Source organism: Medicago truncatula, chromosome 8 (genome assembly GCF_003473485.1).
Source record: "Medicago truncatula cultivar Jemalong A17 chromosome 8, MtrunA17r5.0-ANR, whole genome shotgun sequence".
Taxonomy (NCBI): domain Eukaryota; kingdom Viridiplantae; phylum Streptophyta; class Magnoliopsida; order Fabales; family Fabaceae; genus Medicago; species Medicago truncatula.
The window spans coordinates 7,866,736-7,886,196 of record NC_053049.1 but is presented as its reverse complement, the minus strand read 5'-3'; the positions used below and the strand labels follow the sequence as shown (position 1 = coordinate 7,886,196).

Sequence of the window (19,461 nt, the reverse complement as noted above, 5' to 3'; positions counted from 1 at the left end):
AAAAAAAATACTAAAATTAATTTAAAAATAGGGACTAAAAGTAGTGATTAAAAATTTTATAGGGACTAAAAGTTGAAGGAAAAATTTAGAGGGACTAAAACGAAAAGTTGGTATATTTATAGGGATTAAAAACATATTTAACCCTAAAATAAATAAATGTATATATATTTGATTATAGAATCTCCTACGGTACGGCTACATGTGTCCAAGTAAATCAAGAGAACAACAAAGGTTTAACTGTATATTATTTAAAATTGTTAAAAGTTATATTCTATTTAATTAATAAAGAATATTAGTCTCTTTTTTTTTTTTTAAGGAAAGAATATTAGTCTCTATTTAGTCCAAAAAAAATATCAGTCTTATAACATTTTCTCCCCTTTTTATAAGTGGTTCTTCTGAAAATTTCAAAGAATTTGACACATCTAATTGCAACAATATCTTCCACTCAAACTACATGTAACTTAGACTATGGTAGTTCCAAAATTCAAAATAAGGAATTTACAAATTGTACTTTGAATTCTTCAATGTAAACCCATAGTAATGTTCGAAATTATATCATGGTATACATACACATCAAGAAATGTTGTGGGATCACAATTACAAATTTAAATTATCATGGTATACATACACATCAAGAATTATTTTTAATATGGGTGCCTAAATAATTTGGATTTGAGGCCATGACATAACAACAATTATTCTTAAATAAATTGAGTTGTTGAGAAATGTATCTTATGGGACATTATTTTGTTCATCATGTAGTGTCAAATATCTACTAACCATCTTCTTTTTTTTCTAGAAGTGACAATCACAATTTGAAATTCATCCACACAACTTTAAACCAGAGTAATTATGTTTAACTAAAAATATCAATATTTATCAATTGAGCTAGGTGTCATTTTTAATTGTTCTCTCTTTTTAACACCTTAATTGTTCTCTCTTTTTAACACCTCAATTCAACTAACACCTTGCTTTAAAATTTGATTCAAATTCTATTCAACAAACTTAATATCCAGATCTTACGAAGAGTTATCTTAGCAATTATTTTTCTTTTCAACTATTATACAAAATTTAGAGCGATCCTCTTTAGACACCTTAAAACCTTTCACTTTATTGAAAAAAGACGATCGAATTCCACAACCCGGTTGAATTTCAACATACAAAATTAGTCGATTAGTAGTTACAACCCGATTGAAAGCAAAATTGAGGTGTTTAAAGAGCCGGTTTCCAAAATTTAACATAGTAGAGTTGGGCCTAGCACAATTTCAAAACCCAAAAGAAGAAGGCCCATTTCCAAACATGCTTCCTTCCCTCTTGGCAGGAGAGAGAGAGAGAGAGAGAGAGAGAGAGAGAGAGAGAGAGAGATGTCAAGAATACGAAGACTGTTCCAAGCATCAATGGATGCTACTAAGAAAGGTATTAATTTTTCAATATTCACTCATTCTCTTATTCAAATTGTTACATAAATTGAAGATTTTTATTTCAACAGCTATATCTGGTAGTTTTGATGATTTGATGCCACCACCTGAAAAATACATATTCAACTTCAATTCCAAGCAAGAATTATCAAAATGGCATTTGTATTCTGATTCTGAATTTGGAGGTACATTATTATTTCTTGCTAAAGTTTGAAACTTTGGTTAATTTAATTTCTGGGTTTTTAATTTTGTTTTTCATATTGTTAATGTTGTTCAGGTTTGTCATCTGCATCATTGCAGATACCTGAATCTGAAAATGGTAAAACTACTGGAATTTTCTCTGGGAATCTTTCTTTTGAGGTTACTCAAGGTGCTAAATGGAATATTAGTAGAGGTGGATTTTGTGGAATGCGATCCAAAAAGGTGGCTTTTTTTCCCCCAAAGACTTTAGTGTTGTTTGGATATATAGCTGAATTAAGTGCTTATAGTATAAGCTTTTATCATATAATTACCAGTGTTTTCAAATATGGTGCCATGTCGGATTTTTGGCTTTCTGTCATCTGATAATATATTAACATTGATAATTACATTTACATATGTATAACCTATTTCTATATCGAAAAATAAAATAAAGTTAAATTTTTTTCTTGTAAGCTATAAGTTGTTTTCATAAGCTATCTTGTAGAGCTTGTGGAAATAAGCTGAAAACAGATTATAATAAGTTGTTTTCATAAGCTCTCCCAAACAGTCTCACAAGTGTTTATGCTAGTAGATAAGTTTAAATAATCAATTCAAACAGGCCCTTTGTTCAAGTTCAACAACAACATAGATGGCTAGTGCATATTGTATGAATGGTGTCTGATTCTTTCTCTCAATGATTTTGCAGTGTTTGGATAAACAACTTAGTTAAGTGATTATAGTGTAAGCGGTTATGATATAATTACTTAGGTATAACCTATTTCTATGACTAAAGATAAATTAATTCAAGTTGTTTTCGTAAGCTATCTTGGAGAGCTTATTGAAATAAGTTGGAAACAGCTTATGAACATGTCTTAAGTTGTTTTCATAAGCTCTCCCAAACAGTCTCTCATCTGCTTATGCCATTAGATAAGCTGATAAGTCAATTCAAACAGATCATTTGTTCAACGACAATGTTGATGCCTAGTGCATATTGAATTGAATTTATGAATGATTCTCATTTTTGTTCAACGACAATATTAATGCCTTACGCAATACTGTGTTTTTGTAGTTTGATGGCTTCATCGACTTGGATTCATATGATACTATAGCTATGAAACTTAAAGGAGATGGAAGAAGTTATATATCTACTGTGAGTGTCCTTTTCTTTTCAAATGCCAAAATGTTGTCCTGGGAAGTTTAGAGGGTTTCAAGTTTCATTTCTTGCTAGTCTTGCAAGTATTGTAACTAGTTGGATTATGGTGCAGATCTACACGGAGAATTGGGTTAACTCACCTGGACAGATGGAGGATAACTCATGGCAATCATTTGTTTATGTGCCCAAAGATAACTGGTATATTGCAAAGGCAAGTCCGATTTCCATCTTACTGCTTACATCCTGATTAGTAATGACCGATATGTCCGAATAGGCTTTCTGTTTGTGTTGTCAGTGTTTTCAAATAGCATCACCATAGCATAGAGGATTTTGATAAAACTGCAACGAAAACCGCAACACTATCCTAGTTTCACTATTCGGAAAATAGCGGACACTTTTCTAGTCTCTACTAGTTGATGTAGTAGCAACAGCAGAAAAAATAGATAATTTTAGGTGTTTTAAAATAATAAACTAAAATTGTGAAGTCTGCGTATGTGCCAAACTTGACCAACTATAGAGTTAGTGATTACTCATATATTCCCCATTTCCTTTTTTATCTGAATGCAAAATGCCTTTTCTTGTGTATAGTTTACTTATTTCAATGATATGCGGCTTCCTCTGTTTGCCTGCAATGCTATCTGCTATTTAACAACGAAGTTCTGGCGTTTCGCTATTTTCTGCAATCTGCTATTTATAGCACTGTGTGTTATTTATGATAACCTGTAATCTTGTTGGACGTATTCTCAAATAATGTTTGAGTGACTGTATTGTGCTGCTTGTGACTGTTTTTTCTGCCACAAATGTTTACTGTCTTACTAGTTATGCCTAATTAAATTCCAAAACGTAGTTACCTTGACGGGCTTGAACTTTGAGATTAAGGACTCGATAAGGTGCATTGAAAGCACATGCACATATCTCATGTAATTCTCCATCCACTGCAAGGTTTTACAAAAGTTATAGCTTGTGACAAGAAATAGCGAACTGTTTAGCCCTTCAATTATGCTAATTTCTGGAATATTATCAATTTAATGAATGGTTGTTATGAACCAACTCTCCCCAAAGTTTAAATTATTTGGTGAAATCGGGTTAACTCGCTTATAGGTTTTTTTCTGTGTAAACCTAGGTAAACAGACATAGAATCAAGAGTTTGAGGACAAATGAACAGGCCTGCAATTTAGTTGTAACACTCACTACATAGATGCATTTAACATTCCAATTTGAACTTGGAATGAATAGGTTTTTTCTGTGTTTTTTAAAAATAACCGGATGCAACAAATGAATCATAAGACTTCATGGTGCACAAAACATCAATCTTATAGTTGTAACACTCGACTACATAGATGCATTTAACATTCCAATTTGAACTTGTTTGTAAAGGAGGTTAACGATGTTCTATTGGGTCTCAACTCTCAACCCCATAGTCCCAACTCAAACAATGTCACAAACCATAAAACATGAAGAAAAAAAAAACCATCGTTGCAAGTTTGCAATGAACCCAAAATGCCAACCCGGTGAATGAACCCAACTCCGATGAGTTGAAACCTAGCTCTACTAAAGCTAAATTTAGCTACAACGAGAGGAACCTAGTCCAGTCATCCGTCGCTCTTTAGTAATATTGATTGTGATTGATTTTGAACATGTTATACTTATTTGTGCAATGAATTGTGAACTTATCTTGTGATTTGTGAATTTGTACTTCAAATTATAATTGTGATGTCATGGTCTGGTCTAGTATGGGTTAAGCAGGATCTGGCCTCAGGTGATTTGTGGCGGTGTAGTACGGTATTAAATTAGAATGTTGAATATTTGCTATAGATACTATTAAATTGTGTTTACATGCTATGATACATTTTTTAAACATTACGTTGAGTAAACCCTTGGGGTCCATTTGATCTTGAAAAAAAGGGCTTTTGATGGTCAGGAGAAACTACAAACATTGGATTTCTTCGCTCTGATGTTTGCTATTTGTAACTGAGTAGACAACATATATGAAACTGAAAAAATTAACTGTTGCTTGGTTTTGTGCCTTGTTGGCTCTCTATGCATGTGTAAGTGAAGGGGTCGGTACCATTGGCCCATACTAAGCACTGTAGTGATGATACTTGCACATTTAGTTACATTATTTTCTATCATGAATTTCAATGGCTTGCATGTGCTCAGTAATTTCATCGATTGACCAGATTCCTTTAGCTCGATATGTACCTACTTGGAGAGGGAACGTTATAGATGCAGAAATTGAAATGAATCCATCACGTGTTCTTGGCATGTCTTTTTCTGTCAATGCCGAGGGTGGTGTCCCAGGTGCTAGATCTGGACCAGGTGATTTCAGACTTGAACTCGAATGGATCAAAGCCATCAGAAGTGAGAACCCAATGATGTAGTATAGGTTTTGTTGCAGATAGAAGTCAAGATTTTGCTCTTCTTTTAGGGTGATTAATTCTGAACATGTTTTGTAATAATGATGATGTATCTATTTGTGTGTGATTCATAAAGGAAAAATATGTTGGTAGTTATTCCATTGTCAATGCTCTTCTAACAATGGCTTTCATATTCAATTAAAAGCACTTCTGCAGAAAACATAATTCATTATTTTCTTCATATTCACATCAGAATAATCAAGATTGATTGTCACTTTGCAACTATTATGTTATTGCATACATAATGAGGTCATTAATCAAGTGGTGTGGTGTAACATTGGTGGAAAGGTACAATACATTACCACCAACTTGTAATAAGGGCAAATATCGTTTTCGACTTATCGAAGCTAGCTGATTTCCTGCAGCTGTGACCAACTTAACTTCACTCACCCTAAAAAACCACCTCCCATGTACACCCAAAAAAAAAAAGTGTTGTCTTAATGTGTACTTTTAGACAAATATAATTTCGATTCCATTCAAACATACACTTTTGAAGGTTTTTTTTCCAGACTCATAAGCATCTTGTGATTTGTCCTACATATATTCAAGTGTTAACAACCACAACCTATTATAGATTCTGTGATTGTGGCATAAGATATTTTTTTTCACCTTTAAATACACACCACTACCCATACCTTATTATCTTTGACAAAGTCTTAAATTGAATAGTTGATAGGCAGCTGGAATTATGATTACTGGTATGACTTAACTCGTTTATTTTTGGGAATAGATATCAATGTCATAAGCCAAAAGTCATTCACTTTAGACTGTTAAATAAGTAAGCTTAAAGTATCATTAACAGTTCAAAATCATTTACCATCTAAAGTGATTTGTTCTTTGAACTTTGGAACTGAAATAGACTTTGTAAATTAATCATTTAAATAACAAAGCTTCTCCTTTATCACACCAATTAAAGGTGCACCCCAATTAAAGCCACTTGAGAGAGTTTACTAAATATTCTTGCTGCAACTTGGTGTTTGTTTGCCATTCTTTTTTCTTCCTTTCATTTCTTTTCATCATCACCAAGTTGGAAACGTGATTAAAGTTAAAGAGGAGACATAAACTCTATTTGTCTCTATTAGTTGTAAGACCTTTTAACATTTTTCATGTATATTTGTCTTTATGAGATTTTATAAAAACAAATATGCATATGTGTCAAAGGGGCCACATAAACTCTATTTGTCTGTATTTTGTCATGGCTATAAATTTATCTTTAAAGTAAATAAGCGAAAAATTTGAGATTTAAATCATGATCCATGCATATCGTAATGTCATTACCAGTTGAATTATGTTTATGGGTACAACTATGTTTTATAGCATCTTAATAAATAAAAAAAACATTTTTAACAATATTTTTTAAAGACAAAATGAAATATATTACTCAAACTAGTTAAGTTCTGCAATAACAAGATCTGTCTGAAACAAAGTTAATAAATGTATACAATACAAGGTGCGAACACAAAAATAAAAGAAAGACAAGAAAAGAAACAAATTAAGAAATTGTATTCAAGCACTAAACAGTAGTAAGCCACCGAGAAAACGAAAGTTGTGTATCTTGCTTTCAACTACCAGAAAGACTGAAGCTTAATTTTGTCATATAACGTTTGCAGATTTGTCTCCTTGGGCGAAAAAATACTATGGTCTTTTTCTTTCCAAATGACTCATACACAAGGGAGTCAAATAAAGTTTAGAGTCATACGATCTTGCTTGGAAAAAACCACTTAAACAACTAAAAAGCATAAGATGGTTTGAAAGGGATTCTGGATGAACCGCAACAAAACCAATTCAATTTGAAATCAAGGACCAAATTCTGCCAAAAAAATCTCACTTGACAAATAAGTGGCTCACATCTTCGTTCATTATGCATCACCTCATATATTGTTGATCATTGTTCTAAATCACACCCTTTCCGAGCAAATTATCCTTAGTCGAAATGCATAGAGAAGTAGGCGCCAAACAAATAACTTGACTCTGAGAGGAACCGCTTTATGCCAAAGAACGTTTGAATTAACTTTTGATAAGCACATCTAATTGAATAACATTTGGACGAATGTTACTGGGACATTCATCTATCTTCCAAACCATCCCGTAAATCAATAAAAATTAGATGTTCATACTTTCGATTAAGCAAAGTTGATTATAATCTTAACATTTACATATGCGATTTAAAATCACAATTTATTTTGATTAATTACTTTTGTCATGTCAAAATTATGAAATAGGAAGTACCATCATTGTCATTTGTCATTGTTAGTCCAACATGCTATTTTGTAAAGGATAGGATGATACCTAAAATCCAAATCAAACCAATTCAAGAGTGACTTCACATTCCATAAAAAGAATTACACTTCTTCCATCTGTTTTTGCTCATTTCCGCTGAGAAATACACATGTGTGTGTTAACTCACGCTCAACTATTTTGACGGAAATGAGCAAAACATATACGAGAAGAGCAATAATCTTACGTAAATTATCTACACATCTATGATAAACAACATTCCATATTGAAAACGAGATACCACCAAATTCAAATTCAAGTATCCTACATTCTGCCCAAGCCCTTAATGACCAATAGGAAAAACAAATAGAGCTAGCGTGTTACTAACCATTAACAAAAATTAAGAGGTTTCCTTATAACACACAAACACGACCAAAGCTTACAAGTTACAATTTGTCACAAAAGCCAACATTCTCATCATGTAACCTATGAACCCCACTTGATAGAATCACACTTCTTCATAAAATCAACCTTAAAATTAAGACATTTCTTGTTAGGTACTTATGTCTACCACCTCATTGACCATAACAACATCATCATTCACTAGTTTCCTCTAGTTGCCTTCCCAAATAAAAGCTAATTACCTTATCAAATCAAACTGTTGATACTTTGGCCCCCATTATATCTCCAAGGGGTTGAGGGCTCTCTACCTTAGGTACCATAGTACAAAAAATAGGAGGAGAAACAATAACGAAGATTAGTAAGTATTTCACAAGAATTCCTTAAATAAAACTCATCTCCCCTTTTCACAAGATCATAAAAAGATTTAGTAAAGCTAAAATTCAAATAATTTAGGTCGGGCCTCTTACTTTTTTCTCAAAATCTCCTATACTATAAATGATATCGATAATAAATCATTGTTCTCCCTAGAATTTAATGGGAAAGAAAGATCATCCAACAATGACCTCAAAGAAATGTTGTAAAAAGTACTTCATCGTCTCATATATAAGAAGATATTTATATTTTAAGTTCATTGAATAATTAATGTATCATATTTACGATGAAGATCAGATATATTAATTATTCAATAAACTTAAAATAAAAAAATAAAAAAAAAAACTTATATATGAGACCATAAGGAGTATGTATTTACGAACTTCTGCAAGATTTACAACTCATTGATCAACCACCCTTAATATTGTGATCTTAATCAAATTTCCTCGGGCTTTGACAACATGCATGAAAATACCATTTTTCGCATCACTTTGATTTAGCCACCTAAACTGAAACCCCTAAAAATTGTATTGTTTTTACTCTTCAATAGCCACCTATGGACTTAAAATTCACCAATTTAATGGCATCCATTGGCGTCTGAATCTTCAATCTATATTACAAAAGACTCCTTGAATCTACTTAAGATCTCCACTCATTCATCACTTCAACAAAAGGCATATGTTTTAACCAAAGAGTTTCTCCAGGAGCTAAAGCCCTGGCATGGTTATTTGCGATGACCTGCTTTGCTAGGGATTTCGCCCCTGGCAAAATCCTTGTTAAACAGCCGTTTCCCAAGGCTTTGTGCATTTTGCCGGTGATTCTACCCCTGACAAATTATCATATTTCTTGTAGTGTTTAGATACCGCAATTTTTTCATTGAACATAAAACTACATTTGTGGAGTAAAAAAGTCCTCCAACAAACACAAAAATTATTCTTTTAACTATTTATAATTATAGGGGTATGTTCTAGTTGATCACATGCACAAATAAAAAATACTTAAACACACAGATTAAAAAAATCAAAAGATAAAAGTATAAAATAATGTCATTAGTTTATTCCTCTTTTAATTTTTTTCTATTTATGCATCCAAATATTTTTTATTTAGAGTTATAACTAAGGAAGACTTGCTTAGTTGTAGAACAATAGTTAGGTCATGTAGACACATAAAACCGACACCGTATACAAATTATTTTGGATGTCAAACTTGATATAAGAGAAAAATAATGTAAAAGTCATAAAAATGTAAATGTAGTATGATGTTCATTTTGGACTTCATGTAAAAAAAGATAAATGATATTTATTTACTATTTTAAGATAAGTTTTGGACAAAATTTATACTTTTATTATTATCTTGTGTTCTCTTAGTCTTTCTCTCCGTTGTTTTTATTTATAAAAAAATAAAATAAAAAAAAAATGTTCTTAAATGGTTGTACTATTCTTGTGTTCTCTTAGTCTTTCTCTCTGTTGCTTTTATTAATGAAAAAATAAAATAAAAAAATATTATTAAATGGTTGTACGAATATCATTACTTTGTATATAACATGAATAAAATCTTTTAAGTTAATGTAAGCAACACCAATCTAATTTTATCTTGGCTTAATTACACTTTTAATCCTCGCATTTTGACCAACTCACGAAAATGGTTCTACCTCTTTTAAATCGAACAAAATCGTCCCTAAACTATATATTTTTTGCAGTTTTAGTCATATCCCTCTATTTTCAACTCCATAAACGCACAGAAATGACAGTTTTAGTCCAACCACCTATGCTCAACCATGAAATAAACAAGGAATAAAACATGTGGGTACAAGGAATCTACTTTGTTTAGCACACAATCCAAAAAAAAACTAATTTCTAAGACATGTTTCAGGTATGTAACATGTCTCAGAAATTAGGTTAGTGTGCTGGATAAAGTAGATTCTTTATACCCACATGCTTTATTCCTTGTTTATTTCATGGTTGAACATATGTGGTTTGACTAAAACTGTCATTTCTGTGCATTTCTTGAGTTAGAAATAAAGAGATATAGGACTAAACTGCAAAAAACATATAATTTAGGGACGATTTTGTTCGATTTAAAAGAGGTATAACCATTTTCGTGAGTTGATCAAAATGTGAGGACCAAAAATGTAATTAAGCCTTTTATCTTTTAAAACATTTCCAAATTCCAACTCCAAATTTCATTTCTTAACCTACTTTGTTGTATGTAGCCTATGTCACTTCATTTACTAATTGACATTAAATAAATCAAAATTTGCATTCTTGTTAATAAAAAAGTATTACAGTAGATTTTTCTTTAGACAAACTATTTCCAAAAGTGAGCTCCACAACCTTTTATCATCAATTTATTTAGAGTTAATAGTGTTTTTTAATATATGTCATTTCCAATTTTCACCCCTATAAAATTTTCGGTTTGATTTGCACCCTCGTAAATTATTATTTTTCCAAAAAACACTCCTAATAGGCCATTTTTAGAATTTTTTTTAAGAAATTTTGGTTTTTGAATGGCCTAATAAGGGTGCTTTCCGGATTTTGTTTTTTACGAGGGTGTAAATCAAAACCGAAAATTTTATAGAAGCAAAAATAAAAAAATAACATATATTACAGGGATGAAAAGCACTCCTAACTAATTTATTTATCATCCGACAAAGACAATGGAGTGTGAGCAATCAATTCATTCTCAAAGCGGTTAAACAGCTTATAACATCTATAGTGGGACCCTCCCATGAATTTAACTTTTATTTCTCTTTTTTATTAACAATTTCATAAACTCACGTTTTCCCTTTATTTGCACACAACAACAAAAACAACAAAAGGAGTTTTAGGACTTTTTCTCATTCACAGAGAACCTTCTGGACACAAAAAAATATCTAACATCATAGAATCTCAGCCCTACATCACCACCCATCCAAAACCACTTCTTTGGGTTTAATTAATTAATTGTTAAAAACAGAAACGATATTCTCATTGATTTTTAATTTAAAAAGGAAACAACTATTTTGGTCTGAAACGTGTGAATTACTTTCATTATAATCTTTGAATGTATCAAAATTTATCTTAGATACCATTTTTGTTAATAATTCATAAACTAAATTGGCGAAGAAAAAACATATTAGATCTGAACAATAGAGGATTGAGTAGTTCAATTGATATGAAGTAAAAATTGATGAAACTTTTTTTATCAAAAAAGATTAACGAAGTTAAACGATCGGAGTTTATGTCCAAACTAATGTCAATAAAAAAAAATGACATATTTTAGTATACTTTTTGTAATTTTGATACATTTCAATACTATAGTAACATCGTCTCACATATTCATTGACCAAAATGGTTGTTTGTGCATCTTTTAAATAATATGAAAATAAAACAAAAATAAACTATATAAAGTCTAGTATTAGAGGTCTCTAGAGTATTCATGAGGCTAAGTCTTTACACTTCAACCCTTCATTCCATCTAGTCTAAAACAAAACAAAATGCTAAGTACTATGTATCTATTCACAAACATGTAGCCGCAACTCAAGTTGTCATCCAAGTTGTATATTAATATTACATATTTTATATATATAATCACATAGTAATGTTATTGTGATTGTATGTATGTCTCTTAGAATTTAGTTTCTTACTTTTATGGTTGTACGGATTTTGTGTTTTGATTGAGTTTGTTTGATTCAATTTGCCGACAATACAAAAAACATTAGTTTGATATTTGATTGGTTCTGTTGGAGAATTCTAGTTTGGTTGGTTGATCTAGTTGGTTGTGAAAATTTGGATTGTTCTTGTTGGAAATAATATGGCTAACGAAGGAAACAAAAGCAATGATTTCTATGCAGTTTTGGGATTGAATAAGGAATGCTCTGATTCAGAGCTAAGGAATGCTTATAAGAAACTTGCACTGGTTAGAAATGCTTATACTTTCTATAATCTTTTTCTTTCTACACCGTCTCTGTTTCTATTCTAACCACCCTTTTTTTTCTAAATTTTATTCACATGGGTCATCTCAAAATTAGATATATTTTTTTCATGGTTGAAAGAACCCTCAATTTGTTTTTTTTTGTACCATGAAAGTTATATTTTGAGTCCTATATGTGTTGGGAAATTGTGAAAGCAAGATATTTTGGACATGAATTATTGTTGTTATGATGAAAGATGGAATTGTTTAGAAAAGAAAATAATTTGATTAAATGGACAGAAATGGCATCCAGATCGTTGTTCAGCTTCAGGGAATGTGAAGTTTGTGGAAGAAGCTAAGAAGAAATTTCAGGCAATTCAAGAAGCCTATTCTGGTAATTTACATGTATTTTTTTAATTTAATATTATTTTCATTGTTGAATATTGTCCCATGAGCCATGATTCATTAGTATATTTTGTACTAAAAATTGTAATTTTTATTTGTTTTTATATATTGGGTCTAAAATGTAAATGATGTTTTTTTTTTGGGACAGTTTTATCTGACTCGAACAAGAGATTAATGTACGACGTTGGAGTTTACGACAGTGATGATGACGAAAATGTAAGGCACTTGTTTCACACCATTCATGAGTTGGGGACCCTCTTTTGCGTTATGTTTTGTTTCTTCATTTCCTTGAGGGGAGAGAAGAGAAGCAACCTTAATTTAACCTTTTCACTTTCACATTAACAATTTTAGTTTATGACTCTGTCTTTTCAGTTTTGTTATTTATTTTTATTTTATTTTAATGAATATTGAAACTGAATTAGGGATATAAGGTTGATTTGATCGTTAGGTGGGGAGATTGAGAACGAAATTTCCCTCATGGTCATATTTGTCTCCACGAAACAATGATATGGTCAATGTCGGTACGACGAAATTAAGAAAAAATATAAATGAGTTAAGTTTTGAGGTATACATGTAAAATGACACTAATTATGTCACTATTATAGACCTTAAGTTAAAGAAGACAATGAACTTCTACCTTTGAATAAAACTTGTATGAGTCTTCATTCAATTATTCATAATGTCACAATTTTTTTTCATATAATTAATCATACTATCAAATTTGCATGATGATGTCACTTTTGTCATGTCATCAACAGTATTGTCATGTTTCTGATTTTTGCACCGTCCAATTATTTTTCTTCTCCTCTTTCACGTGAAAAAAAGAGATATCTTCTTCAAGATTAGTAGGAAAACATTTTCCACAACAAATGTCTTTTCCCAAAGGAGGAAAAAAAAATGTTTTTCACAAAAGCATGCATTTTCTTCTAAATTAAGTCAATTTATGTGTCACATAGCACATGTGGCATGTTGTGTATATGTTTTCAATAAGAGGCAATAATTCATGGAATTGAATCTTGTTTCAATCAAATAGAGAGGAGTATTCTCGAACCAATAATTTTGATGTGCTATAATCTAAGAAAATGAATTTTGTTTTGCAGGGTATGGGAGACTTTCTGAATGAAATGGTTACAATGATGAGCCAAACTAAATCAAATGTGAGTCCTCTTTAATATCTTAATATTTTTGCAATATCTTTTTGTTTTGTTTGCTTGTAATTAGTGGAACGTTAGGTTAGGTGATAATAAAGCTAGACACAAACAACGTTGGTTGTTTTTTTATATATTTTTTGTTTAGTGGATAAAGTTAGACAAACATAGTGTCTTCTTTAGCCTAATACTATGTAGTTGTGTCTTTTTACCTTTTGGGATTGGGTCCTAATAATGTTTGTCTTCTTTGGTCCAATTGCTATGATAGTTGGTATGGTGGGGGTTTATTGTTGGGGAAGATGTGATTGATTTTCACTCAACTCTTAAATTATGAGATAAATAAAATTATATGAGTAATATATTATTATTTAAAAAATAATTCAAGTGAATCAATTTTGGATTGTAGAACAAGACATTATTTTATTGTGGGCAATGTCAAACTAGATTTGAAAATAATTGTTGGAAGGATAAAGTAGTTACTGGATTGGGCCATGTTCGTAAATTTCCTTGTGTACTTTCCATAAATAGATTAATTCGAGTTATCTGTTATGTTAGTATTTTCTTTTTTGTCAAAATTTTGATCTTTTTAGCTTTTTCGTCAAAATTTTGATCTTTTTAGCTCTTTCAATTCATCTATCACTTAACTCGAAAATTGATTAATTGATATGTAATACAGGAAAATGGAGAGGAGAGCTTCGAGGAGTTACAACAGTTGTTTGATGATATGTTTCAAGCGGATATCGGATTAAATGGAAGCACCTCTCTTAATGCTTCGGGTTGCTCCACTTCATCGACTTTCATGACGTTCAGTGAAAGCTCGAATTCAAATAAGCGCAATTCCACTCAAATGAATTTTGGGAAGGCAGAGGATTCTTCTAGTTTTGGTGCAAATTACCAGAACTTCTGTTTTGGGGTCAGTATACGCTTATCATTTTTTATATGTTTTCCTTCATTTGACGTAACATTCATGGCAAACATATATATAACATAAGTAAGGATTATGAGTTGCATCTATTTTGAAAGATTGTATTTTGAATGATTTATGACTTTACTTGTTTGGCCTATGTGTAGTAACAACAAAAAGATAGGGGTTTAACATGTAATTGAGTTATGGGGTTTACTTTAAATTATACAAGATTTTGACGTAATGAGAATGATCAGAGATTTAGAATTTGGTTCATGTGCGGTAGTTGCATAGATGCAATTGTTGCAGTTGGATCGTCTGAATCCAGACGGTCCAACAATTGTGCATTCGTTGTACCAGTGTAGTGTTGCTGTTGTCGAGGATCTGTCTGAAGCATGAATTGTTATGATTTGTTTTTAACCTTGCCAATTACTCTGGAGATAGATTAAGTGGTTCAGGAAAAAGTGGTTAATTTGTGTTGAGAATTTTTCCCATGAGTCTTTTAATTAGTGGTATCTTTTTTGTTGTTCATGTTATCAAGGTCAATCTTGTAAATTATCATTACCAATGAATGAGGATACAAAACAATGGAGTATGGGTGGAGTATATAGAAGTGGTAAGTGATTCTTCCTAGTGATCTCCTTACAAAACTAATAGAGCCAGGGACCAATCTGAAAAACGTTTGATAAAGACAGAGATCATTTTGAGTTATTAATAGAGTCAGGGACTAATTTGAAAATTTGGTACAAAGACAGGAAGTAATTTGATGGTTTACTCCATATATTATATAGCTGGTCTCTTCTATAAATGCAATTTATTTTAGGAAGATTGGTCCACTACATTTAACTTCATACTGATCCAACATTTTTTAATTCTTGGTATGAAGACAGATGAAGCACCTTCAAGAAGATGTGGAGAAGGAAAAAGGGGGAATTCTAGAAGGAGGAGGTAGCAAAAAACAAAGAAAAGGAAGAAAACAAAAAATTTCATGTGGACATGTTTCCTCTAATGACCATCCTGGTATTTCTGCTAATTGATAAACTTAATGACATGCTAATTCATGTGTGTCAACCTTAGCATTTTGGTCATGGGAAAACTCTACAATCTTGTGACATGTGCAACTAAAAAGATTAGGGGGAAGACCATAGTTTATCTTAGTACTAAGAAGTACTATAGGGTAGGGAGGTCACAAATGCCTTGGAAAATTTGATGGTAGTGGCATCCTTCAAATAATTGACAAATCATTTTGGTATTTCTCATTTATGAAGATTTGTATCATTTCATTTCAAGACATTTAATCAAAAGTGTAATATTTATTTTAGTCACTTGTTGCATTATGGTACAATTCTTAATGTCAATTTTGATTTGAAAGGAATCTTTTCTTGTTTATCCTAAATTTGTCTATGGGGACAAAAAAATCTGAAGTTAGTTCACCTTGTCAAAATAATCTACTGTGATCTCTAATTGCACCCTAATGGTTGAGTTAATCCAATGATTTAGAGTACTAGTAGATTTGAAATGAATACTTTTTTGTAGAGGAAATGAATTTTATTTTTTTTGACAGGATGAATACTTTTCTTGTTCTCCCTGAAATTGACATTTGACTATAAAAATATTTTAAAATTAAATCACACAAATTATTTTTCAGTCTCATTTTGACCATGATTTTTACTCCTATAACTATTTATTTATTTTTTTGAAGGACTATTTACTATTGACAATTGAGTATTGACCAATTTACTTAAAAAAAAAAAAATTGAGTATTGGCCAATTAAATGTGATGTATTAGAGTTGGACGGTAACATAAAATATTGAAGATGATGATATGACACAATGAATATACTAAGCAAATAAGCTTTTTCACATAAGATATTTTATACATCATGGAAACTATTAGAGATGAATCCAAACATAGAAAAAAGGGGTGGTGGCTATTAATTTTATAAGTGGGGAGGTCCTACAGCACGTGGCCATGGAAACTAAATTCAGAATAAAAAAGATATCTGAGATGAGATACATACTTCTAGTTTACTTTTGGTTTTGAAGCCTTCTTGGGACCCCAGATTCCAAGCAAGTTGCCAAGGATTTTCAATGCTAAACATTGTGATATGTGGGTCCTTGACTTACATTATTGCTTGGTTTATTTTTGTGAATCAAACTATCTAGAATAATTTTTTTAAAATAATTAAAATTTATTTAATAACCTTATCTCTTTTAATATATATTTTCTAAGATAAAGTTGAGGTGAGTTAGGTTACAAATTTGAGTAGACTTCAATGCAGAAACAACATTTACAGAGATATTTATAGATCATTCATCAAAAAGATCATCACATTGATTATTAAACTTGAACTTACAGTTTTGCGGATGAATTGACTTTTTATCAACTGAACCGACCTTCAATTGTTTTTTCAATACATTAAATAAAGATCGATCTAAGACCGAATGATTAGAGAATCTTTAAGTATCTATTACTACTTGTATTGCATTCTCACACAATATTGATGTACTAATGATGGTGCATAATATTCAAGTTGTGAGCAAAAATGGAAAAAAAGAACACACCACCCACATACAACAACTTGAAGTGTTATTGTCATTCCAATTGGTTGCTTAACTTCTTTTCTTCTTCAATTCACGAATCATTATTCCATTAAAGATAAGAAGAATACTAGTATTAGGAAGTGTAACAAAAAAAAAAACTTGTTACTTGTGGCACTAGAGCATAGCTTTAAAGATCAAAAGGGGCTTTGAAATTGAAATGTATTAAATGACTGATATAGAAGATGCAGGAAGACTCTAAGCTAATAGACTAGACAGAGACACCACTCAGGCACCCAACATTACAAGCATTGATTGGTGATGGCTACTACCAAGTCAAGTTGCAATACAAAACTACCAATCCTGGCTAACACTTACTAAGCCTTGCAATAAGGAACCAACTCATGGTTCAGCTCCCCCGGATGGAAGTGGCAAGCATACATCAGTAGTAATATACAACTGGTATTGGTATAATTACGGATATGATACATGTTAGAATATTGGTGTGAAGTTGTTGAATTGATTAGTAGGTAATTTTCTTTTGATTTTATCCATTAGGTGACTCTTAGCGCAATTTTAGCTAAATTCAGTTATAAAATCTCTATATAAACAAAGGACTCTACTTGATTTATAAAACATACTAAAGAGTTATGTTGAGTTGTCGAAAACTTTTTATTTTTTCTCTCTCCTTTGCACAATGTATTTCCAAGTCACTTCTCCCATTTCTTTTCTGTTCCTTCGGAATTAAGAGTGCTCTTAAGATCATAGTCTCTTTCGAGATATGATGTCTCTTCAGAATTAAGAATGAGTTTAAGAACATAGTCCGCTCGATAATATACGTCCCTTTGAAGAAGAAAAAAAAATGTGTTTTTAAAATTATAGTCCCTTTTCAGATATAATGTCCCTTCGGAATTAAGAATAATCTTAAGAGGTAAGTCGCTTTCAGTATCTTCTTCCCTTGGAGAAGTTAGAGATTAGAATGGTGGCAGTAGCACCATATTTCAGTGGTTATGGTATCATATTTTGTGAAGTTAAAAGTTAGAACGGTGATAACATCATATTTGAGTGGCCTCAATACCATAATAGAATGATCATAGTATCATGTTAGAGTGGTTTCAATATTAAATTTGATTGGTAGTCATATTTGAAGTTGTAATTCTCGAATAGTTAGATACAGTGTAGTAGTTAATCGCACAATTGTTGATGGACTTGTTTTATCCTAGAGACGGCGTGGTTGATAATATGTCTTATACAATTTTGGGTAATGTCACGAAACATTTTAAAGAGAGCGACTTGGTCGTGACTCAATCAATAATAACTTTGGCAGATGAAAATTCTTTTTAAAATGGACTTTAGAAATTCAAATATAGTTGATGGACAATTCCAAACCCAACAATACATTAGTTGAGAAATGTTGAAGATTTAATTTCAAGGTTGAGAGTGTATGTCTTTATTATTAAAATTCATTTGTAAAGATTAACAGTTGAACTAGTTGATAAATATGAGGTTATGTATAAATATATTTTTAATTAATATAACAAGGGCAAAACAACTAAATATTCCAAAAATATCTTAGTTTTAACATACTCAGGACAACTCCTTCAAAAAAGAAAAAACATACCCAGGACAACATTTTTATTTTCAAATGTAAAAAAATGGTTTATTCCTTTTCAAGTGTCTCTCAAACAACAGTCAAAACACTAACTAATTCATACAAGCAAATTTAAAAAAAAAATAAAAAATAAAATAAAAAAAAAAAAGATCCTTTGAAATGAAGTATTCTTGAATATACATCAATTGATAATGACATTACCAAAAAATAAACTTCTAAAATAAATCTTTTGAAATTCAAAACGTCTGAAAATTTTCACAATTTTTTTTTTTTTTAGATTTGGTTATTTGAAGATGCATGTGATTTTTTAAAAGAAAAATATAATTTGTTAAAATGAAGAGTATTTTGAGTAATTTATACAATTATATAATTCACACAACGGAAGGCCTCACTCTAAGCCCACAAAAACATTATATGAACCATTTATGATATTTCCTAGACAGTTTATTGGCATGGATATGTTGGAACTAAAATAAAATAAAGGGTTTTTCTTTTCACATCCTACTCGCTTCTCATACGCCCTTCAATATTTTTAAAATACTCTCGTTCAGATTATATGATCTATACTCATTTTTAGAATTTTCGGATCATACAATCCAAAAACTATCAACACTCATAATTCATACTATAATTGATATGAATGTCTCTACTTACCATCTTATTATCCCCACATAAACTACACAACAATTTTGGGGATAGTATGAATAGCCAACAATGACCATTGTATCATAAATCCACTCTCAAATAAAAATTAAGAAAGAGAATTGTAGAATGAATGAAAAATGAAGAATGAATAAAATT

At 31.0% G+C, this 19,461-nt stretch overlaps 2 protein-coding genes across 5 annotated transcripts; both read left to right on the top strand.

Annotated features, from left to right (window-relative positions):
* The first annotated feature begins 1,266 nt into the window (after nt 1–1,266).
* Nucleotides 1,267–5,337, top strand: LOC11429467 (probable complex I intermediate-associated protein 30). The gene is made up of 6 exons (XM_003627330.4): nt 1,267–1,416; nt 1,490–1,603; nt 1,696–1,841; nt 2,668–2,748; nt 2,864–2,962; nt 4,932–5,337. Exons 1-6 carry the CDS (start codon nt 1,365–1,367, stop codon nt 5,130–5,132), a joined length of 693 nt encoding a protein of 230 aa, XP_003627378.2. The 5' UTR covers nt 1,267–1,364; the 3' UTR covers nt 5,133–5,337.
* A 6,210-nt stretch (nt 5,338–11,547) lies between these two features.
* Nucleotides 11,548–15,882, top strand: LOC11430434 (dnaJ homolog subfamily B member 6). Of its 4 annotated transcripts, none has more exons than XM_024773288.2 (7): nt 11,551–12,056; nt 12,351–12,444; nt 12,604–12,671; nt 13,556–13,612; nt 14,280–14,516; nt 15,049–15,123; nt 15,398–15,882. In XM_024773288.2, exons 1-6 carry the CDS (start codon nt 11,952–11,954, stop codon nt 15,076–15,078), a joined length of 591 nt encoding a protein of 196 aa, XP_024629056.1. In that variant the 5' UTR covers nt 11,551–11,951; the 3' UTR covers nt 15,079–15,123; nt 15,398–15,882. The 4 variants fall into 4 exon arrangements, with proteins under 4 accessions (XP_013444482.1, XP_003627374.1, XP_024629056.1 ...); XM_003627327.4 differs by having other exon boundaries at nt 15,394–15,882; XM_013589028.3 differs by lacking the exon at nt 15,049–15,123 and having other exon boundaries at nt 11,548–12,056; nt 15,394–15,832.
* The last annotated feature ends 3,579 nt before the right edge of the window (nt 15,883–19,461 follow it).

Excerpts from the sequence above, each read along its gene's own strand:
- LOC11430434 (XM_003627326.4), top strand. The coding sequence starts at position 11,952 with ATGGCTAACGAAGGAAACAAAAGCAATGATTTCTATGCAGTTTTGGGA. Across the intron at positions 12,057-12,350 it reads CTTATAAGAAACTTGCACTG|AAATGGCATCCAGATCGTTG; the intron begins GTTAGAAATGCT and ends TTAAATGGACAG. Across the intron at positions 14,517-15,397 it reads ACCAGAACTTCTGTTTTGGG|ATGAAGCACCTTCAAGAAGA; the intron begins GTCAGTATACGC and ends GTATGAAGACAG.
- LOC11429467 (XM_003627330.4), top strand. The coding sequence starts at position 1,365 with ATGTCAAGAATACGAAGACTGTTCCAAGCATCAATGGATGCTACTAAG. Across the intron at positions 2,749-2,863 it reads GAAGAAGTTATATATCTACT|ATCTACACGGAGAATTGGGT; the intron begins GTGAGTGTCCTT and ends ATTATGGTGCAG. Across the intron at positions 2,963-4,931 it reads ATAACTGGTATATTGCAAAG|ATTCCTTTAGCTCGATATGT; the intron begins GCAAGTCCGATT and ends TCGATTGACCAG.